At 44.5% G+C, this 24,587-nt stretch overlaps 1 protein-coding gene across 1 annotated transcript in view; it reads left to right on the top strand.

Moving 5' to 3' along the window:
• Positions 1 to 23,039, top strand: part of LOC119373747 (protein qua-1-like) — a 32,999-nt gene extending 9,960 nt beyond the window's left edge. The window contains exons 3-5 of the mRNA XM_049420447.1: positions 5,386 to 5,491; positions 11,441 to 11,601; positions 22,884 to 23,039. Of these exons, the coding sequence (XP_049276404.1) occupies positions 5,386 to 5,491; positions 11,441 to 11,601; positions 22,884 to 22,933 (317 nt within the window). The 3' untranslated portion in view covers positions 22,934 to 23,039. The remainder of the gene's footprint in view (positions 1 to 5,385; positions 5,492 to 11,440; positions 11,602 to 22,883) is intronic.
• The last annotated feature ends 1,548 nt before the right edge of the window (positions 23,040 to 24,587 follow it).

Raw genomic sequence — 24,587 nt, 5'->3', positions numbered from 1 at the left:
ACCAAATGAAGTGCAGCGCGCAGAGAAGCTAGTTCCGCAGCTGTCGACGTCGTGGAGTGGTCAGTCCTAAAGCTGATGGTAATAGCTTTTGCTGGGACAACCACCGCACCGGACGAACACTGGACATTTGTGGAACGATCTGTATATATATGTACACTGTCCGCACACTCCTCGTGCAAAACAAGCAGAGACAGTTGTTTCAGCACAGGTGACGACAGTTCAGATTTTTTCCGGATCCCTGGTACACTGAGTTGAACTGTGGGTCGAATAAAACACCAAGGGGACATCGGTTGTTTAGATGCAGTGGTGAAGCCCGAGGGAAGTTTGTCGTTGTACTTGACGATAGTTTTAGAGAATGATGCTTTGCGCCTTTCTGAAGGCAGTGTTGCAAGGTGATGACAGGGAGCACGTGCAAACTGCCTGACGTGCGTTCTCAGGACTTCCACCGTAATGTTAGTTTGCATGGGATGGTCACGAGCAATCGTAATAGTAGCCTCTGTTGACGTACATCTGGGCAAACCAGGGCACGTTCTGAGTGCTTGAGTTTGTACTGCCTGCAGAACACGAATATTAGTCTTACAAGTATTGCTCAGCACGGACAGGCCATATCTAAGAAAACCGAGAAAGAGCGCTCTGTAGATTTCTAGCATTGCGTCTACTTACATCCCCCACGTCTTTCCTGCCAAGAACGTGAACAACTGGGAAATTGCTGTCAGGCGCTGCTTCAGGTAGGCCACGTGCGTGCTCCAACAGAGGTTCCTGTCAATGATTATGCGAAGAAACCTGTGAGTTCTGGCATAAGGAATGGGCCGCCCATTGATTGAGATGACATAAGGTTTCATTAGTTTCCGAGCGAATGCCACGAGTGCGCATTTTCCTGGTGATATACCGAGACCTTGTTTACACAAGTATCTAGCTGTCAAAGTTGCTGCTCTTTGAAGCCGTGCACGAATCCTAGGACATGGGACTGCCGAAGTCCAGACAGAGATGTCGTCTGCTTATATTGGAACCTTAATGGTAGTTGGCAAGTAGTCAGCAAGCCCAATAAGTGCGATATTGAATAGCGTCGGCCTGAGAACTCCGCCTTGAGGAACGTCTCCGGAGGTATAGCGTCGTATAGTTGGGCCATCGTCTGTTAACACAAAGAATGACCTTGCAGCCAGGTAACTTTCAATCCACAAAAAAAATTTGGCCACCGAGGCCAACCGCCGCAAGTGCATCGAGAATGGCCTTGTGTAATACGTTATTGTATGCACCTTTCACATCTAAGACCAAAGCTGCAGATAGTCGCTTACGGGACTTTTCGTGCTGAACATACGAAACGAGATCAACTACATTGACGATGGAAGAGCGGTCACGTCGAAAACCTGCCATGGAGTTCGGATAAATCTTGTAGTGGTCAAGATACCACTTCTGCCGGCCAAGGATCATTTGTTGAATCATCTTTGCTACGCAGCTGGCTAGTGCAATTGGGCCATACGCGACGAGTTCGAGTGGGGATTTGCCCTGATTCAAGAGGGGCACCAAGCGGCTTACTTCTCAGTCGTCGGGAACATTGCCATCCTGCCATGAGGAGTTGTAGAGGCTCAGCAATTCTCTCCTTGCGGCTTCTCCCAGGTTGCACAAGGCTCGATATGGTATACCATCTGGACCAGGAGAGGCAGGAGAGGACGTCACCTCGTGCTGGAGAATCTGGACGAGTCTGTACGAGTCCAGTTGGAGAATCTGGACGGACAAAAATATTCTGCGACATCGATGTCCTGCCTCCCTTCAAAGTGTGCGAGCGCTTTGAACGGAAAACGTTGTTCCGGAAGGCAACGCAGACCTTTCACAGTTTTACAATGTGAGAAAGTGGCTTTCGGGGGTCTAGCATCTGCGAAAACCTTGTCCAATGTTCCGACGCTATTCTATCCATGCGACGCTGAATCTTCTTTTGCATCCTCCTGGCTGCCCTAAGGTCATGAATTGGTTTCGAGCGCCGATATCGACGCTCCGCCCGGCGTCGCAGTGCTCGAAGTCGTTCCAACTCTATGTCGAGATCGTTTCGCGTGGAAGAGATTGTCAACGTGCGGGTGGCGTTTTGCACTGTACTCCTAATTGTTTGCTGTAACCCAGATCGTAGACCCTCACTGCAAGCATCTTCCATGTCAGATTTGAAGGTGGTCCATTGAGTCGGTCGAATGGTCTTCGGTGGGATCTGGTAAATGTTGTTGCGACTTACGACATGGCCGGGTCATTTCAACTCCTCGTAGCCGAACTGGCATTCTTCGGGCTTGAGTGACAGGTGAGCTGTTCGGAGCACATCAAGTACTGCACGAAGACGCTGAAGGTGCTGCTCGAAAGTCGCCGAAAAAACAACGACGTCATCAAAGACCGGACAAAGGTGTGTTCATCATTCTTTGAAAAGTCGCAGCAGAAGAGCATTTCCCAAAAGGAAGCATGGTCATCGACGTCGAGTTGCCAATTACCACTGCGCAGATTCATGAATGAAAAGTATCTGGCGTGTCGAAGTCGGTCGAGTCAGTCGTCTATGCGAGGAAGCGGAGAGACGTCTTTCTTTATCACGTTGTTCAACTTGCGATAATCAACACAGAAACACAATGAGCCGTCTTTATTACCAGCACAACCGGTGACGCCCATAGGATGGTAGATGGCTGAATGATGTTGTCAGCAAGCATTTCCTGAACTCAGCAAGTATTTCTTTAACTCCGCTGGTTAATGTAGGGTTAATCTCTTCATTATCCAGTGCAGCAGAATCAATGAATATATATACACTGTGTTCAAAGCGTGACTTCGCCCAATTTTAGCAGTGTTTTCCTGATATCATAGCTTTCCTGAAAAGGTAGCCGAAAAGATTTCAAGTCTTCATCCGCATTTCTAAGCGCATTCTGACTGCTCGTGATACTGTGGAGGCCGGCTAGCATAATCATGTCAGATCCAATGCCATATTCATTTTAAACTGCCAGAGGTATAATAAAAAATATGTATACAAGCACGACCTTCCTGGCAGTATGATTCAAGGCGTGCACACTTTTACCTGATCTGCCCCACCCTCTTAAAAGGGCATCACAGCAGTTGAGAAAGACATCTTTCACTTCTTGATTCTTAAAATAAAAAAAAAGATTCGCCCATCGATTTTCCCCCTCCAGATAACTCTTGACATCTACACCAACTGTACGTAGTTTAAAAATGTTTTCACAGCCCTGGTCCGAGGGAGATTTGAATTTTTTAGAGCCATTTATTATGACTTGCGCTGTACATGGATCTAGCAAACGATTGGTAAGATAGCGTCATATATATCTCTTATTACGAAGGCACAGCCCAAATGTGGTCCAAGGACAACGTGTCGGCCTCTATATTGTATCCATTGTGGTCCCCCGACAAAGTTTCTAGCCTTGCAACAAATAAATTCAACAATGACTTCCGGAACGTAACTTTAGGATCTGTGTGAATGTAAGGGTATGCATGTCTTATTCATTCGGTATAATATACCCATTCGGTTTTCCAATATTCAATCAAAAATCAGAGTGGCTGCCAAATTTCTTTCTTACTTCGATCATGTCTACGACCGCAATGGTTAGCTATTCGTAGCTAACCGTAGCTAACATTGCAGAAGTCGCTCGTGGCCGTTATATATTCTCTCTCCCAAGATGCCGTACTCATTTCCATAGTGTTTCCCGCAGCAACTTACTACATAAAAATTTCGAACAGGTTCAATAGCTGCTTTTATGCTTTTATGGTCAGCATGGAAGAACGTTATATTGTCTCGGTACGCAAAAAAGGTACACGTCTGCTGTACTGGAACGGAGTCGTCGCGTTGTAGTGGTACTGTATAATTGGGCTACTTCATAAATACCCAATGTATACAGTCGGAGAATAATGGCGATCGAGGCAAATTATGCCGTACTTATCATTGCACTATGATACGTGTCCCCACCATTTTTTTACTATCAGTCGCATCATGCGTGCTCTGTATCCCGCGGGGACGCCGTTTCTTTAAATAGCTCCACGTTCACGATTCCTTGCACCGGCAGTGCTGCGTGTGGAGGTACATTACAAAACTCTTCAACGATATCTAGCTAAAACATCTAGCCATGCTGTCAAAAGCAGCATAACATAATTTTTGACTTACAGTCGCCTACAACATTCGAATTCATTAGCAGCTTCTACTCACGGGCGGATGAATAAGAGACGAGACAAATGTGCGCCCACTCCTGACTGTTGTAAATAGCCGCGAAGACGGTGACTCCGCTGTCCAGCTCATCGGCTGGAATATTTTTTTTAATCATGGAAGGCATGGGTAGTTACACTTCGCCAATCCAGGTGGTGCATTTCGCGAGTTCTTAATGTTTATCCAACTACAGTATTACGCTTCTTTGTGAGCATTGTTTGTCATATCAGTGCACTTTTGTTGATTAGTAACTAGTTATTGTGCTATCATTTGCGTCCTTCTGGAGAGGATTTTCATGGATATGTTTTACTATCATATTTGTGAGTCATGTCTGCCTCTACAAATGAATTTCCATTGGCGTACTCCTATATTTAGTCGTATGAATAAGTGCTGCATGAGATATAACAAATTATTGGAAAATAATGATAACTATTTGAGCGGTTGTACGTATCAAAATACGCAATATCACTACCATGTACTTGGTAGTGGGGTGCTCCGGACAGTTTCAACCAGCAGGGGTTATTTAACGTCCACTGAGAGCGCACAATGCTCAGGCCTCTAGCATTTCGTTTTCACTGATATGTGATTTACTATCCGTGAATAAACCTGACTTTGTCGGGTCCGTAGCCGAGTAACCACTGAGTCACCGGCAAGGGATAGCGGAAGTAGCCATACATGGAAAGCGTCGCCAAATGCGGCAACGAAGGCAATGCAACCTTTTACTTTAGTACTTGCAAATGAAGATGTTATTCCACCTGGGAGCAAAAATTTCACTGTATTCCGGTCATCAACAGCCTTCTCTAAATCTCAGTAGAAATATCGGCATTGCCTAATCTTTTCATTGGTCATTAGGTCGCGGTATTGCGGATGCAAAATTCAGGAGGTTATATATCGTTTCGCTCTTCTCTGTTAATCGGCTTGTGGATTCGTATACAGTGATTGTGAGGAGTGCTTACTAAATACGAAATGCACACTTGTCATGCGGTGTTGACACTTGTTGCATACACTTCAAAATTCGACGCCGTTGAAACTCCTCAATTAATGAATTTATAACCCAGGAGCACGTGCCACAATATGTGCATGAAGTTCGTTTATTTGTTTAACGCCTAAGAGTGTTGCTAAACGAATCACGCGAATGATTTCATTATTAGCAAACACACCGCAACCAGACTTCGGCAAATGCTTTCGTACGCCCATTTCATGTTTATGTGCAGGTGGTGAAGGTAAAGGCAATGAAGGAGGTGGTGGTGGTCAAGGAGAGGGAGGCAGTGAGTCAGCGACAGACAAGACCAATGAAAAAGACTCAAAGACAAAAAGTAAGTGTTGCAAACACTGCTTCCTTTCATTTCTGATGCCTGCTATACGAAACGCATAGCCGAATTTGGTTGCTTTTGCTTGGTTCAGAAGCACAACCAACCAATAATGCCGGTGGTCGTGCCAGTAGCGGTGATTGCTTTCGTGAATTCATGGCGCCAATCGTCACCTTACAATTTCTGGAACGGCCAGTTCGCACGATCACTTCATTCGTTCTCCGTGTCTGCGCATATCATTCGCCTGTCATTGCTTCACGTAACCGTCTTTATCTCCATTGCCCGGACATCGTGCGCCCTGTGTCCGGACCACATGGGACGCTCCATCTCAGCGCCGCCCTCGGGCCGTTCTCGCGGTCTTTTCACGTACGCAGGAGTAGATTCGTGGCAAGATCAATCGCTAGTAGCTTTTAGTTTTTGCAACGTTGCAATTATAGAGTTAGAAGAGCCGAAAAATTCGTTATTCAAATTTATGAACTCCCGATATAACGAAATTATTCGAGTGTCCCAATCCCTTCGTTAGATGGAGTTCCAAGTGTATTTACATTCCTTGTAGAAACTGTAGTTCCTTTTGGTACCCAGGGCGTAAATATCTGATGAAGTGATGCAAGTGATCTGAAAGGAGACCTTAGAGACCGCGAGACCTTTTCGTATTCGTTATTTTCATGTTGTGTTTACGGTTGCCCATCATTCTCTCTTCTGACCACGGAATAGTCTAGATCCCAGCATTAACCCTGTACAGTTACGATGGCCGTGATGACGTGGCTACCACACCGCAAAGTGACGAAACAAAAACAATGCTGCATTTTGCTGCTGCATTTGCGCCGCCTCCTTAAGATCATAGGGTCAGATGAAGCGCGTGAGCGTATATTGTTTCTTTTTTTTTTCGTTACAGTATCATCAGTGATGACCTTTTTTTTTGCTTTTTTTTTGCTTGCTGGACGAGGTCGGCAAACTTTACGTTCTGCCGCAACACACTCCTGGTTAAAAACAAAATCGCACACTAAACACTACATAAACAAAAAAACCATAACGACAGAGAAAAAAGACAGAACTACAAATGCAACAAAAGTTTAAAGAATAAGCAGATTTCCTACATTACACGCAGGTAGACGGAAAAGCCAGTATTACAGCTGCATTACGCGCATTGCTTTGCGCGTGCCGGCTCAGCTTCAGGCTAATTCCAGGCTACAACCTGAGCCCAGGAGCTTGTCATACTCATTGATTATAGCCGTAGGCCCTTGACTTGATGTTCGAGATTTTTCTTCAACAATTTTCTCTTCATTTACAAACAATAGACGGCACCTAGCGCGAAGCGATTGCGAAGCCTGATGTATCATGCATCTCCTCGGCCTTCTTCACGCCACCCCCACCTAAGAGCAATTACAAAGGGGGCTTTTTCGATGGCGCCTTCGAGGTCTGACGTGCACTCAGTGGATGGACACGGGCGATTGCTTATCAGAGGTGTGCGACACTTAAAAACGCTACTTACTTCTTCCCCATTCGTTGTCACTACGATGTTTTCATCACACCATGTAAAACGACACCAAATAAACACACACACAAACACGCACAGGCATCAATTCCGCAGATAAAAGGGGGGGGGGGCAGGCGCTCGCAGTCCTCGGGCCGCATACGTTAGTAGCCTTAGTTTTCACTTCGTTCTATACATGTACTCGAATGCTGGAATGAATCTTGCACAAATAAACGTCGAACGTTTGATATCAATAACGATATAATAATTTTATCTATGTCACTTTCAATCCACAGTTAGTCAGATTTCACTTCTCTCGCACCTCGGTAGACTCTGAACCGGCTGTCCTAAGGGAAACATACGCCACTGCAGACACGCATACAAACATAAAGGACATTAGCGCAGAGCTATGGGCGCCAACATAAGTAAGGATGACAAAATGTTACAGCAAAAGGTCGTTAAATCGGATTTCACAGGACCGGTAAAAATGTACACACTAACCGAATTCCGTATTATCGAATGTATAACGAAAATAAATCAATGTCTATCACATCACCACACTTTGATTTTATTGATCAATACGTAAATGCTGCACTTTTATTGCATAAGACGAGCGTAAAAGCCGCAATTTTCGTCAACCTGCGAGTTAAATTCTTTCACAACGCTACCGGGGCGCAAGACCACCCTGTTTTGTTTATCCCGAGATGTGCTCTGCAGCCCCACTTTACTACGTACCACCGCCGAGAGAAATAGAGATAGAGAGAAAAATTAAATAGAAAGAAAGGAGTAGAAAGCAACAATTAGAATAAACCGATATAAAAAACACAGAGAAAGAGAAACAAGCTGAAGAAAGAAATAAAGAACAAGGAAGCCCACCACCAGCTCCACTCTTCTTTCAGGCTTGGCACCACTATGCGAAGTTGCCGTACTTTTTTACTTTATTCTTTTTTCGTTTATGTGACGATCACTGCTGTACTGTTAAAAATTTTAATCATGTCCACTATGATCGTCTTGACTTCATTCTCTGTTGAGTTCTCTAAATATCAGAGGATAAGAACTGCGGCCCATAACTGGATAACTGGCAAAAGTCAGATCAAGTGAAGATATCTATGTCTAGCAAGTGCGATCTACCTGTGCAGCACTGATTAAATATAGGTCATTGTTGAGACTCTCATCTTCTTGTGAGCAGAAAGATAGGCTAATGATCACAAAAACATAAATACATGAATGATGAAAACATAAGCAGCCGTTTATACGACACAATCTATGTTGCATTTAAGTTAGCTCGGAAAATGAAATACACAAATAACTAAGGCATATTAAGGTTACATACAAAAACTAAGTCACTTTTAACGTGTAATCTTTATTTTAATAAATTGAAAAAAGCCAGGCCGCATTTTTTAGACATGGAGGCATGGGCCTCATTTTCGGCTGTGGGTATGATAGCTTAGGAATCAATTTTCTTTAGAAGGGGAGGAATGGTGATACCAATTTTGGAGCAGAGTTTCATTGGAATCTCATTGGAATGGCCGCACTGCTGGCCATTCCAATGAGACACGAGTACGCATTCGTAAATGCCACGCCCAACCACATGCGGCACAGTAAAGTCAAGTACATCCTGCAGCAGCCACCTAATCGATGGGCCATCTTTTGCGACTCCAAGTCAGCCTTACAAATACTACGCTTTGCTTTACGGCACGGATTACACGAACAATCCGTGTACGAGGTAAGGCACGACTACCACCAAGCACTCGAGGAAGAACATGATATTATATTTCAATGGTTGCCGAGTCATTGCGGAATTGTCGGCAATGATCGCGCGGATGAAGCTGCACGATCGGCTCATGACCAAGATCTGCGGACACCCATACCACTCTTGAGAACAGGCGCCGCGTGGCGACTACAATCACTTGCACGCCGTATCACTCTTCTGCAATGGAATACGCCGGGTTTTTCCAACGGGCGCCTGTATTCGATTGACCCAAATTTGCAACTTCGTTTGCCATCAGGGCTCTCAAGACGCGATGCAACTTTACTGTGCCTAGTGTAAAGCTACAATGGGAGTATTACGTGCGAATTTTGTGGGAGTCGTGCTAATATTTTTCACTAAATATGCAGCTTTACTGTCAATCATATTTGATGTTCTGAAACCATATGCGCTCAGGCTCCTAATTATGTCTTCGCGGGCCAGGGTCGTGCTAGCGACCCCTTTATCAGACCAGGAATACCATAGACAGGGGTGTGTATGCTTCTCATTCAGGATGTTATGTTCAAGTCACAGCCCACTGCTTATACCTAAAGCTCATTGTGCTCGTTACTATGCGCTTTCGAAAGAACTAAAATAAATCACTTATGAAAGGATGGTGCTTGTCACTTGGTCACAGCAGGGCGTTGGATGAACACGAATGCACGTTTACAATGAAAGAACAAGTTCCGTGCACTGGTAGTGTAATAAAGGAATGGTACAAGTAATACTCTCTAAAACGCATTACTCTCATGAGTAGTACTCTCTGGGTTTAAAATTTCTTTCGTATAAAAACTGTCCTTAATATAAGGAATTGGCCTTTTACATAAGCTCCAGTCCTCGTTTTGACGTATGCCTCTAACAGCGCTAAGCATACTGCTTTTGTTATCCAGTTATACAGAAGAGAAATCACATATTCTTGTGCCACCTATTGCTGACACTTACACAAAAATAACAGCGATAAGAGCTGTAGTGCATTTTTAGAACAGCCGTAGAACATTTTTATAAATCACCTTAGTTTTGATCGAAAGGTGATTGCTTTGCATCTACCCCAATTACGGCAGTTTCAAAAGAAACTTCGAGAGTTTTAAGCAAGAAAATTAAACCGAAATGTCAAATAATAACCGATATTCCAGAACTACGCCCTTAAAGTCAACAGTGTTAATTACTAATCCCCCTACATGAAAATAATATGGCTTATTCTTATTTTAAATTTAAAGGACCTCCAGGTTTTATTGAGAAAATTTTCTTTCGCCCTCTGTGCAGGACATTTTCTTACATTTTAAATCATCGCTACACACTTGGCAAAACCTCAACTCTGTAAATATACCAAAATAATCACCAGTCCATATATAGCACGTTACAATTGCTACAAAAACAATGCACTTGAAACTTGCTAAATTAGCGGTTCACGATAAAGCAAGCCTTCTCAATATTGTCGAAAATGACTGGAGTATATAAGCGAATGATTGTTCCTAGCTAAAGGCTAGCGCTTCTGCCTATGCACCGTTCCTCGAGTAAAAGCTCCCGACATTTCTACGATGTAGTGCTTCGGAACGCATACCAATTCAAAGTATTAAGTTAAAAACCGAAATCCTCTTAGCTAGCCAATGCACGGCTCAGAGAATTGCAACAATATATTGTTATAAATCACCCCGGTATTCCACTATTATTTGTAGTTCGTTCAAGCGACATTAAACAGCAACCTAACTCACGAATTGTTATAGGCTGATACAGCTAAACTTGCCTATAACGATGTCGATAAAATTTTCAATTAACTTCGTTATACTGTAATATTCTTCAATTGAAATTTGACCTTTTTAACCAAAATATTTTCGCAAAAGGCTTCTTTTTTGCCCGATAACTGCTGGGAGAATGTTTGAACAATACGGCAGTAGAAAAACCTAGCTTCTCTAACGTGAAAGAGGCAAAAAGTTTTTTGATCTGAAGATCCGGCGACAGCGGAAGATGCCACGCCGGCGAAGACCTCTTCACAGCGGCCGAAAGTCTCGCCTGATCCTGAAAGAAATGCACGTAAAACGTGCTGTGGTAAACTCGAATAAGTGAAGCTGTCGTGCCTGTTCTGGCACTGCCGCGTGTCGTCGAATTCGCGGGCAACGCCCGAAGTAGCACGACGCTGATGGTATCATGCTCACCCAACCAATCTACTTGCTTTCCGCTTGATTGGATGAACTCGCAACGTCCATAAGCGTCGCACGCCATGAAACCAAGAGTTCCCGTCTAAAATCGCCTAAAAGCAAAGCTGAATCAGTCTACTGCTTTACGACTGGTCCCAACAGAAGTTTGACTTCACCAATTCGGTATTCCTCTGCGGCAGCACTGAAACTTCCCTATTTTTAAATCACGGAGAGACATGTTTAGGCATATTGACGTTCAAAATACGTCCGCATGAGAAAGTGAAAAATTAGATAGTTCGTTATATTGAAGATCTATATATCGAGATTTAACTGTATTAATCTTTAGGAAGTGTAATAAAAATTACAAGCTGACCCTGAGTGTTGGAGTCAAAGTGAATTAGGCTTTGAATACAACAGATGGAGCTTCCAGCTTACGTATCGAGGTGTGAACTGACAAACACATTCCTAAGCGGTAGTTTTTCTTTTTTAAAGCGTGCGCGAATAAACTTTTTTTCATTAAATAGTGTTTTAAGAGATTTAAGATATGATATTTTGAGCATTCCACTGAAGCAGAAAACACGTTTTTCTTTACTTTGCAGGCAGGACAAAGAGGAATTCACAATGTTCAGCGCCTCCAGAGAACTGTTCCGGTCACTTGAAGAAGTGGTATTTTAGTAATGATACGTGCACGCAACACAGTGTTAAAGCACGTTGCGGAAGCGGGGGCTTTTTTATATGTACACTATGTGTGTCATCATGTATCGGTAAGCGTTGTTTCCTAAACCATACTTTATATATCAGTCTCACAGAGATATAATGCGACCTTAAAACAGCCCGAGCTGTCCTTTGATAGGGCGTCTATTGGGAGACATGTGATGCTAAATTCTGTTTTTGTTGGCGAATGTGAGAGTTGCGCAGTGTTTCTCACGTTTCTAGATGTCCCGCAGTGCTACCTCAGTGTTCTGCTACTGTTAATTTAAACAATATTGGGACCTAGAATAACGGTAGTAGTTTTACGTGCAAAAATCATGACATAAGTATTCATAAGCGGCGCCGTCGTTGACGGCTCCAGAAATTTTTACCATCTGATGTACATTAACATGCACCTCAATTATGTGCACGGGCCTCTAGCATTTCCCCTCCATCGAAATGTGCCCGCCGCGAATGGAATTCGATACCGCGACCTTCGGTTCAACAGTCGAGCGCCGTAACCACAGGACCAACGTGGCGGGTGGGTTTATACCACCTGCAAGAAACACGCATTGTATATCTTTTTTGCAGAAAGTGCGAGCGGCGTCATACTCGACGTGTCCTTTATAGCGGTTCCATTCGGCAGACAACTAGGCAGGTTAGACAACTAGGCAGGTTACAACTTCATGCGAGAAGTTTCTTTTTCAAGACGCCATAAAATGTTCATCGATGCTCCTACCTCTGGTGCTTTCATGATGGTGGTAATCGGCAGATTGTAAAACGGCACAGTAAGGTAACTTCTGCTATTTTTATACAGAAAGAGGACTCGCACTCTTATGTACCTACGGAAATATGAAACCCATTTAGGTAGCGGACAGTTGGTCATGTTGGTTCATGGTAAAAAGTGTTGAATGGGCAAGATGTATGAACGCCACTAAATAAAGCGCCGCTTGCCTTCACTCAACATAACAAGCTGCGTTGTCAAGATGGTAGAAGTATCTCCTGATAACACTCATCGAAAGTCATCTTCGCATACAGGACAAAACCAGGAAAATATTATTTGAATGGTACTATCGTTTCTCAGGTGTACCCAAATGATCAATTTGTTCAACCCATTAAGGCCCAAGCAAAAACTATTTGTGAATGGAATTGAAATTTCGCGCACTTATCTAACAACAGTAGACAACAACACCTGGCAAGCTTCATAGCGTTACATCTATTCCTTCAGAAGTTATGATACTGTACTTTAGAAAGCACGCTGGGCTCTTGCGATAGCAATGCAAGCTGGCTCGGCACAAGAATAGCCAGCATGCTTGGCCCTTGCCATACTAATACAAAGTTGTTTTGGTACATGCAACTTGTCGAAGCAGCGACGCATCATGCAAAGCGTTGCACCATACTTTTCGCAGCATCATTTCTATATATCACAGACAGTGCACTTCAACCGTTTTTCAATCTTCTTGTGAAATGCCCATATGGATGGAGGGGACTGGCAGGCACACTGAACACGGAAGACCTCTTGATAGTTCTATTGTGTACACGGCACAGGTGGTGTCTTGGAGGTATGCAGGTGAATTACAGCAGTCGTCGCATAGAGGGTCTGCTAACCTCCAGTAGGTTGGCAGATCCTCTATGCATTCAGTGCAGCAATGTTGATGATCTGTGAAAATAGGTGCTTCCATCTCATTTTCCCAGGAATGAAAATTCTAAAGTTATACACAGCTTGATTGTGGAGGTGAATCTCTCTCATGGCAATATTTCTCTAGCTGCTGATGATGCTTCGTGATGGCACTACGTTTTTCTATTGAGTTGACGATCATCTGCTTACAGAGCGTAGTGGCTCCACTGTGTCATAGTTCATCGCCATAGCAACTATGCTATTGTCTTTGCCCTTTACGAAAAGAAACTCGTTTCCCGGATCAAAACAGAAGCAGTCTTCCCGATTTCCTTCGTTCCATCAGGCAGAAGGCATTCATTCGCACAGCCGTCTTCCCTCTCCTCCTCAGCAGTTTGGGAGTGACAATTACTTCACCAAGAGGCTCTCGTATACCCTGCCGGCATCTGTTGCAGTCTCCCGAGTCTCAAATTACCGTAAAAACGGTATTCTTCAGAAGAAAATACCTGGTTCGATCTCTGAGGCAACCTACAGCGCAATGCACATGTAAGCTCCCACAAAGGCCCAGTGTACTACAAAAAGTACACCAACATTTGATTACCCCTCAGAGCAAAACCGTGCACTACAGCTGATTCTTGCGCTTCGCCGCGGTTATATTGTTCCTTTTGAAGCACAATCAATCTGTTTTTTTTTAATATATACAGTGTGAAACCTTAAATTAATTGAGAAAAAGTAGTAGTCGTCATATGCGTTCGACGGGCGCTCGTTTCCCAAAAGTTTAACAACTCGTAGCACAGAAAAAATTGAACTGAGTCAGTATGTTCGATTAGGAGTGTCTTGCTGCAACCTTTAGCATCAAAATGCTAATCAGAAAAATTAGAATATTGGGTAGTCTATTTTCTATTCCAAAAAATGAAGTGTACTTTGTAAAGTACGCTGGGCGCTAATGGGTTAATTGATCAAGCAGTACAATGACTAAGGGAAGACACGACGACACACAAAGCGCAATCCACCAACTGAAGTTTATTTCCTTGAACACATATTTTTTATAGAACCGCAGCGGGACCACATGTGCAATAACAATCAGCGTCTTCGAAAAGCGAGCTCTTTGAACGATAAGTTAATAGACGGCGCACTGATGCACTCAGGACCTAATCATACAATGTTTTCAGCCTCAATAAACTTCTCATTGAAGCTCGAAATATTGTAGGACTAGGTATTTTCTACAAGCTTCTTATAGAAGATAAAAAGATTTTATGGTGAGATCCTAAGTGCGTCAGTACACCATTTGCTAACCTATCTAGCGAAGAGCTTGCTTTTCCAAGAATCTGGTTGTTGTTGCATATGTGGTCTCACTGTGCAGTTGTATGAAAACTATGTGTTCAAGCAAAATAAGCTCCTGTTGGTGTTTTGCGCGCTGTATATCGTTGCGCTTTAAACATATTCAACATTTAGGTACACCCCAGAAACGATATCACCATTCAAATAACATTTTCCTGGTTTTGTCGTCCGCGATGGTGACTTTAGTGTTTTCAGGAGATACCTTTAGCATCTTAACATGGCAGCTTGTTAAAGTAAGCGATGAAGGGGATCCTGCGCATTGCGAAAGCGTTATGACAAGGCATTGTGTCTTGGGACGAGCGGTGCTTTACTTGGTGGCGTTTGTACATCTAGCCCCCATGTACGTGAACCACAGAACAACATGACTTAGTAGTAGGCGATTGGTACATAGGAGCGCTGATATTGTTCGAGTAAAAAAATTGCGTCTGTTATATTACAATGGGAATGTTGGAAAGGTGTGTTTTTAGCACGGCCGAGAAAACTGCGCGGGTCCTTTTGACGCAGCGGACGGGTAAACTCGAGGACAGCGACAGCAGGAAGCTTCGCAGAGTCCGGTATCATCCCTTCTTTGCCCACTAAATGCCCTAGAACCTTGATCGCCTTGCTGGCGAAGCTATATTTGTTTTGTATTCAGCTGCAGGCAAGCTTTTGCAAGGCAGGCTAGGACTTCTTCGAGGCGTTGCAAATGTTGCGAGAATGTGGACGAAAACACTAATATGTCGTCAAGATAGCACAAACAGATTTTCTCCTGCAGACCGCGCAGTACTGTCTCTATCAAGCGCTCGAAGGTAGCGGGCGCATTACAATATCCGAAAAGCATTACATTAAATTCGTACAACCGATCTGGGGTGAAAAAAGCGGTCTTCTCTTTGGCAGATTGAGACAGCGGTATATGCCACTAGCCCGATCGCAGATAAAGGCTGGAAAAATGCTAGGTGCTATGCAACGAATCCAGTGCGTCATCGATCCGTGGCAGGGGTAAACATCTTCGCGCGTGATCTTGTTCAGCGCACGGTAATCAACGCAAAAACGCACTGTTCCCTCTTTTTTTGTACTAACCCATCTGGGGAGGACCAGGGACTCGAGGAAAGACATATGATGTTCTGTAGAAGCATATTTGAGCAGTTTCCCTCAGTGATCTTACGCTCTGCCAGACACACGCGATGCGGGCGCTGGTGAATAACACGGGAAGCGTTAGTCTGAATGCGGTGAGTAGCGGTAGTGCCCATACGAAGAACGGGTGATTTACCTTCGACCAAAGCACGATTCCGTTTCAGTCATGAGAGCAAATCTTGACTCTGGGCTGCAGTCAGATTATGGCTTATGGTTGTCGACAAATGTGTGAGAGTTGAGTGGCAGAGAGCCTGACTCTAATAGTTCTTGACTCAGAAGGCCAACAGTTGCAACAGGATGAGGGTCCACCGCGCAAGTGACCGTTCATCCACACGGCAGCATTAAGGGTTCATCCACACAAGCAGAATTTAAGACAGTAAGCAAGGCAGACCCTTCAGAGAAGTGAATAAGGCCTGGAATTCTGAGAATGCCTCGATGTAGAGTATGGCCGTAACGTAGCACGAGTACGTCGCCATCTATATGTTGTTGAAATTAACGCTTATTATTTTTTATTGGATGACCAAAGAAGATAATCTGACGTGGTGACGAGGCTATTGCGCCCTTCGTGTTCAGGCAGAGCATAGTCAGTGACATTGAGATGTATGAGGCGCTGAAGACGAGATATAGGAGCAAACGCAGAAGACATGAAGTCCCACCCCAAAATGAGTTCGTGGGTGCACTCACGGAAAACCGCAGAGACTATATCATGACGAACAACATCTATTCAAACACGAAGCGTACACTGTGCCAGTGGACGAATGATAGCGTGCGCCGCTGCACGGAGAGATGAGCCCCGGCAAGGCGTGGTCACTTTTCGGGGGCGGGAACAGAAGTCAGCGCGAATAATCGAAATGGCAGCGCCAGTGTCCACAAGAGATTCGACGCGTACATCTCCCGCTTGGTCGCTCCGGAGAAATTGTTGGCTGTTCGGTGGATGTGGTTTCCCCTCCTAAAATTGCGTTGAGGAGTTTTGTAAGTGGCCGTTCGGGACATAGGAGGCGGGTCGCAGAGGCGACATTGAACGGCGAAGTGGAGATGGTGACCGGCGGCGAAACTCACAAGCATTCCCAGGCATATCAACACTGAAAGGAGGAGGGGTGAACGGCGAAAGAAATAACGATAAGGCGTCTTTTGGTAGCTCGTCGATGGGCGGACGCGTCCGCGTTCCTCAGGAGTATAGCCACGTTGCTCGTCCTGTTGGCGCCTTCGGCAAAACCAAGAGTACTGTCCTCGGTAGCCACAGTAGTAAGAGATGAGTCGATGAGGTGGATGTGCGGTATAATAGGCTTTAGACGCATCGGCCGTGACAACGAAGCCGCAGATGCATGGTCTTCTGGTGTAGGCGCAGGAATGGTGGTGGCCGCAGAGAGCGCCGCTACGTCGGCGTACGCTAGCACCTGACGAGCGCAGGGACCGTCACAACACGTTAGACGTGTTGCGGAGGCTATCTCTTGCTTAATGATGTCCCGCAAGTTGGTTGAAGCAGTAGGTAGAGGAGAATGCGGAGCGCAGGAAGAACAACGCCATGAAGCTCTTCACGAATGATGTTGCGGATCAGGGCACGTAAGTCGAGGACCGCAGGAACATGAAAGTTCGAAGTGTCATAGCATAGGCGAAGAAGACTGGAGTTCTTCAGGTCTCCAGCAAATGGTGATTACGTCTTGACGGGTGCCAGGATTTTTCGTAGAAAGGGCGTTACAGGCGGCGGTGTATTATGCCTTTAATAAATGGCGTACTTGGTTGGTCTGGGACATGTCGGCATTTACACGCTTGCACAATGCAAGACCGTCCTCAATGCACAGGTGTATGATTCACTGGGCGGTTGAATGCGTTCAGCCATCTTTTGCAGCGTTAGCTACATTTGCCTAGCCGGAGCTGATTTCGCGTGGATCCTCATGAGCCGTGCTGCGCGGCCGCGAGGATCAGCGATGTCACACAGCTGGCTCACCGGAGCCGGCATCTCACGCGCTCTCCGCCACTGCCGCGCGCGACTCGCCGCTGCTGGTCTGCGCATTCGAGAGGAGTGACGTCGTAGCCATATCAGACACACTGGCGCCGGCACGCGCGATAGCTATTCGCCTTCGCTGTGCAGTCGCCATCTGACACTGCGCTGGAGCCGCTTGATAGCGCCTCTGACTGGCATTTGCAGGTGGGTAACGCCATAGAGAAGGAAAGCGCAAATGCTGCTCAACGGCGCAGAAGAGCCGAGAAGCTTATCTCATCGGATCCCGAAGTAGTTGCCTGGCAATTAGCGGTTCAGCGTACGAAGAATGAACAGAAGAAGACTAATAATCCTAGACAATCGGGAAAGCTAAGAATAATCAGCTGAACCTTTGCTAACGCTAAGTATATCCTGGCATAGCCGAGCTAAGGCACTGCAATTTTTTTTCTTCGGTGGCTCAGCACGAACTATGGGGGCACCGAAAATCTGACGAAGCTACTGTAGAACGTGTCCCAGTCAGGAAGATCTGGCTGATGGTTCAAACACCGTCTTTTCGCGATATAAGGCAGGTAGAAGGGGGCGTTCTCCAGCTTCTGTGGGTTTTCAGTCTTCGACGTCATCCCCTCGCAGACCACAGAACACTGGCGGGTCATGCTGGCGGCTGTTGACGGCCAGAGTGGTGGCTGAAGACGGAGGCTGCAGTGGGTCGGTGGCGTCGGACGTACCACAATTTTCACAGGTGGTAGGTATTACGCAGTGACCCGAGCGTAGCTCCAGTGAGAACGTGCGAGAGGACTGCGGGATCAAAAAGCACCGTCCACTACGACTGAGGAGCCGCTTTATTCGAGTGGAGCTCGCGCTGACAGACGCTGATTATATGTACAAATGAGGAAGTTGTACAAATGATGATATGGCCTTTTGACAAAGAATTCACTTATTGCGCTCACAATATTTAAATGTGCGTTTCATCCCTAAAGGACCTAGCCATTATTACTTGCTGTATTTTGGCCAAACTCAGCTAATGAAATTTGTAATGGAGCCTCCATGCTCTACTCCTACACAGCTAATATCGCTGTTTAAGATTTTCTAGCCGCCCCCCCCCCCTCTTCCTGTCTCCCTGTTTTCGTGTGGAGCCTACCATCATACTGTAGCGAAAGACTTGACATTATACGAGCTCTACACCAACCATTTCATTTTCAGTACGACAAGTCCGTTGGCGAATATTTAGCAGTAGGTTGAGGCTTCCTTCGTTCGTTTGTGAGACGAGCCTAATTGTACGAGTCACCTATTTGTTTTAGCTCCCAGTTATGAAACGATAACGGGTGCACGGACTATATTCGGCTTTGAACGCGCACTGAGATATCACCTGGCAATAGGTATTGCTTCTGCAAATGTCAGATCCCACAAATGTGAATTGCACTGATGAATTACCTAACTGCAGACAGCCAAAGAAGCGAGCAGGCATTTTAGCCAAGAAAAAGCATAAAGGGCAATATTTGTTCTTTCTAAGTATCGTGTAGTAATTATAACATACTTTGAGATGAATTAAAATGGACGAAAAGGTTGTGGATTTGGGCCCCCCTACGGAATGGACGTTGTTTTCTACTTTAATTCATTTCCATTCAAGTTGTAGTCACTCTACTCCAGGTAAAAACAACAAATAATGTTTTTCGTGCTTTCGTTGGCCTAAATATCTTTTGCTTTCATAGGTTGGGTCTAACAACGAAGCGAGCTCCTCAAAACAACTCGCTTTATTTCGCGTTATATCTGCACAGGCAGCAACAACACGTGTATGGAATTGCTCCGTTGTGCATCAATTCGGCTTTTTGCATAGTAGTTGCTTTGTGTATAAAGTATTGCAGCGAGTGAAACTTGCTTAATTGTAAAGATACGGCATCCACACGCCTCAACAGAACTGAAGTTTATTGGTTTGATTGGATGTGACTACAAGAAAACAGGATCTTAGCGAAATCTGTGAATTAGAAAACATACAATGGAAAAGAGGAGGGTTACACTAACAACAGAATAAATTTTTACAGCGGCAACTGCGCAGACCCAATTGGGCCTGTGTACCCACACAGCAAAAACACATTTTGAAGGAACCCATCGCATCTATAAGCACTGAACGTTATCGTGAAGCCGATTCTCTATGTCAAAAATCACAGCGTTCGTTATGTTTCAGCTAAGGCGACTCTAAGACGAAAGCCATATTTTTTACGCCCTGCTACCCACCTGCCCCGGCACCCACCGAAAGCTTTCTGCACCTAACGTGGTTTTGCACTACCTCCGGGATCAGAGGCGTTGCGAGCTTTTTTCACCTCACATGGTTTTGCACCGCCACCGGGATTGGCCCATCTTTGACAAAACGACGATGTCATGGGATAACGTCGTCATGTGACGTTATGTAATTAGACGTCAGAGTGACATCACAAATTTCGGCGATATGTGACATGTTGACGTCATAGAGTTACGTCAACACGTGATGGTGATTGCGTACATCACTCGTGTTTGCGCCAACAATGATGATGCGGGGCGCCGGTCAATTTTCGCGTTTGATGAGGCCTCCAAGGCTTTCGCCTTAAAAGATAGGCGGCTCTTTTTAAGCGACGCGTCGCCATCATGTAATTTGCGGATGTGAGGCGGAAGTGTTGCCTGGAATAAATGAAATACAATCTATACAAGCGAGTTGATAGACACGTATATGCCATATCTGCTGGCCGGTACCCTAATCACACAACAATGAAAGCTCACGGGGTTCCTTATGAAATCACCAAAGACGACTCGAAGGCAAAACTGATCCGGTGTAGCGGTTGAATCGATGCATTACTCGGTGACCCGACGTTCACTAATTAACTATTGCTTATCAACTTCTTCAAATTACCACAGTATTATTAGAGTTTCGTTCTGTTGAAATCGTATATTTACCTGTTCATGTCACAAGTTAACTTTACTAATTTACTTTCACTAATTAGCGCACTTCTCGCTCAACTGATTCATCATATCTATGCAGTTGGGCTTTCATTCGAATTTGTGGGGTTGTCGCTCTCCGACTGACATCAGAAAGCCAAGTCAAGCGAACGCAGCTTTTTTTTTTACTACTCGCCAAGAGGCCAGCCCCGCACAGCGGGAGCTGTTCATGACGCCTGCTGCTCTAGGGGATCCTCTTTCTTTCTCTTTTATTGCGAGAGCAACTATATGGACAGTCTCGATGGGTTTTTGCTGTCGCCGTCGCCGTCATGTCTCTTATGAAGTCCACATTGGTAAGATCCCCACGCACATCCTATGTTTTACCGCGGGTAAAAGCGCGCGAGTAGGGGCGACGAACGCTGCCGAAGCAAGCATCATAGGAGCCGGCCCATTTGCGTCACTCGGAGGGTGCATGCGTTAACATCACCCCGCTCGGGAGGCCTGCCATCCCCTGCCTGTCTTTAACGAGCATGAAAAGACGCAAGGGCGGGGGGGTGTCGCGCGAGCAGCAACTTTCAACTTTCAATCTAATGACGCGGTCGCGAACGCTGGTGCGCGTGCTATCTCGACAACCATCACAGCGGGCGGCTCGCATACCCTTCTACGTGCTGCGCTCTGAACGCGAAGTGACTATGCGGACAGCGCATCTCTCCCTGTAGCAGCCGTATTCTCTTACACAAGCGTTTTGTAGTTACGCGAGATCGGATACAAAACTGTTAGCTGCCAGCCTCACTTCGTATAACACTACAATTTGTTCATATCGCATTAATGGCTTAGTCCTTGCGGTGAAACTGACTTTTTTTAGCACCTCCGCTTGACGCTTTCGCAAAGACGAAGGGAAAATCATGCGAACACCGGTATTTATTTGTTTAAACACGCTCATGCTGCAAAGATTACGTGAACGTGCAGCTCGCGCGCATGTTGGCTTGCCATTACTTTTTCCTTGATTATACTAGGGAGTTACTTTATAGACTATCGAATGGCAAACTTATTTAGATGATAAAATGATTTTTTCTAAAATAAAGTACCACCCGTTTTACGGAGGATCGCCCACCATAGATTGCGCCAGATTACTGAGGAACAAACAACCAATCAACCGACCAACTACGAGGCGCGCATGTGGCTCCAGGGTTATTTGTTTTCTTTGCTTTTGTGTACACATGGCGCCTTTTCGCCACTTGCTTCTGTGGACGAGACATATAGTTTAGGCTCATGAAATTGATATGTGCCCGGTCTACCACTTCACGCCTAAGCAGCCGCACTTGTCAATTTCGAGTCCCACGAGAGTGTGCACTGTTCATTTACCTTGACTAAGCATATCTTAAGCATTTAAATTCTCACGGTCCTGGTGATGACTGCTGTTATTCATCACCCCACAAACCAATATCTGCACCACCCTACTTTTTAATTGCCGCAAGCCTGGTATGAGGTGATATGCATGCGCCAACCAAAATAATGAAATGGTGGGGCTACGTTCAACAAAAAACATTTCTAGATTAGGCAAAGAATTACTTCGAGCAAGTTTTCTGTGGCAAAAGCTGTTATGCTTCTCAATCATATCCGATTTTGTATTTTTTCTTGGCCCACATCAGCGTGTTACAGGCGTCTCAACATGACCAAATTTAGCGTTTTTGACATGATTAGGATTTTATCCTGAGGCCTATTCACCCCATATAAACAAAACTAAAGATTAAAGAGATAGTAGGTTTTAGGGATAATGACAGAAATGTAATATAAGTTATCGTCCTATGACCGCTTCTGGTAAAAGAACATCAAAAAAACCACCGAAGCGTTACACTCGCACTTATTTCCGTGTTAAGGAGTGAAAAACATAAATCTAATGTATGACATTGCTTTATAATACAAGCGCGATACTCAGACAAATCACAAACGCGAATATTGATATAATTTACGAAACAATCGACTTTTAGAGAATCTTTTTTGCACCTGGTTTTCCACCGTTTCGTGAAATTTAAATGGCCATAACGTGCCCAAATCTTTCTGCCGCTCGAGATATTTTAGGAAAATACTGTAGAACTAATGTCCATGTGCAGGTAACTTTTTCGAATTAGTCGAGATGCATTTATTTTGGTCGAGCTCCTCGACTGCAATAGTTCGCGCTCAGTGAATAATCTATCTTGGAACAAGGATATCAACGTGCATGGAGTTTGAATCATGACTTCATTTTTCAAGTTTTATCTTTGGTTGAGTAATGAAATGAAAGTTGTCGTAAAAGCTATTTATACAGACTTCAAGCTCCTGAAAAACGACGGGAAAGTGATATTTGAATGTTATTTTCGTGAACATTCATAGCAAAATTTTTCTTGACGTTTCCTCTTGTTTGCTTATTGTGGCCTTGCTTTTTTTTGTATTTTCAGGGGCTGAAAAGAAAGAGCAAGCAAAGGATATATGCAGCAAGAAAAAGTGAATGTGGCCCACGGAATTCCTTTCCATTTTTCAATAAAGTTTACTGAACGTGGTTAATTGCGAATGCTTACAAGATAATACAGCTCAATAAATAATGAATGGGAAACATGACACCAGTGTGATTAAATGCGAATATATATATATATATATATATATATATATATATATATATATATATATATATATATATATATATATATATATATATATATATATATATATATATATATATATATATATATATATATATAGCCGCCTACGTCAGGGTGCTCTGATGATCACCTCGTTAACTTGGTGTACACCGAAAATTGACATAGGAGGCTAAGAGGCTTTGACGAATACGACTGTTGAATAACGTGGAAATCCTGTTACGTACGTCGTGAAACCCTTTCCTCCGTACACGTGTGGCACATACCCGTTTACCACGGACAGCGGTGCACGGGTATGCGCCACAGTTGATGGACAGTTTATATCTACCCAGGAGCGGCGAGAACAGACATTGTCAATTTAGATGCGAGAGCGTGAAGAAAGATTCGGCAAATCCCACGTACCGTGGCAGGGTGCGCACGGGTCCTTGAAACCCTTGAATACTCTTGAAAATCGAAAGTGCGTTTTCAAGGCCCTTAAAAACCTTGAATTTCGGACCAGTCCTTGACAAACCTTGAATTTTTTTAATGCTAAATTTGATTTGGTAATTGTCACAATGAAAACGGTTTTCTTTGCTGAACTTTTGTCTTTTGTTTGAGTTCTAAAATACGGCCATGAAACCTTACCAATTTTTATACCTATTTAGCCGCATTTAATACTCAAACAAAAGACGAACGTTCAGCAACGAAAACCGTTTTCATGATGCCAAATACCAATTCAAATTTAGAATTCATCAAATTCAAGGTTTTTCAAGAAGTGGTCCGAATTCAAGGTTTTTAAGGGCCTTGAAAACACATTTTCAATTTTCAAGGGTATTCAAGGGCTTGAAGGACCTGTGCGCACCCTGCACGGCGGGAATCGATGTTATGCGAAGCATGTGCGGGAAAGTGACTGTGGCGTAATTTTTCACATTGAGCAAAACGTGACGGAATGACGCTAGAGAAATGAGCAAATGGTACACACACATATATGTTGAAGAGTCGCACATGTGTTATATAACCAGCTGTTTACATTTGCGCAGCAATGCGAACAGCAACATGTGTGTTACGAACACCAGACACGGGAAGCTGATATGTATCCTGTGCTTATATTCTTCAATATTGGATAACACCAATTCGAACAGGACAAAGAAGGAACACAGATGCACAGGACAGGCGCTACACACAACCAAGTTTTGTTCAGAAAAATTTCTCTAGATATATACAGAGCCGAGTGGCACACCCAGGCACCCTGCAAGTACGTTACACTGAGTTACAGATGTTGCAGTTGCGTTTCAGTTTTGGACAACGCACGCACGTTTCGCGAACTCGTGTGCATGTGTGGAAGGGGTTTCGCAGCGAAAGCTGTTATGAGATCATTTCAGCGGCCACTTTTGGCGCCGTAGTTGTCCGCCGCCGCCGCCAGTGTCCGTAAACACTATCGCTCAAAATAAGAAAAAAAAACGAAATAAGAAAAAAGTTCCATGATGAAACGAGTTTCGAACCTGGGTCCTCTGTGTGGGCGCCCAG

This window comes from Rhipicephalus sanguineus, chromosome 11, assembly GCF_013339695.2.
Source record: "Rhipicephalus sanguineus isolate Rsan-2018 chromosome 11, BIME_Rsan_1.4, whole genome shotgun sequence".
Taxonomy (NCBI): Eukaryota; Metazoa; Arthropoda; class Arachnida; order Ixodida; family Ixodidae; genus Rhipicephalus; species Rhipicephalus sanguineus.
This window is presented reverse-complemented; position numbering and strand designations above follow the sequence as displayed.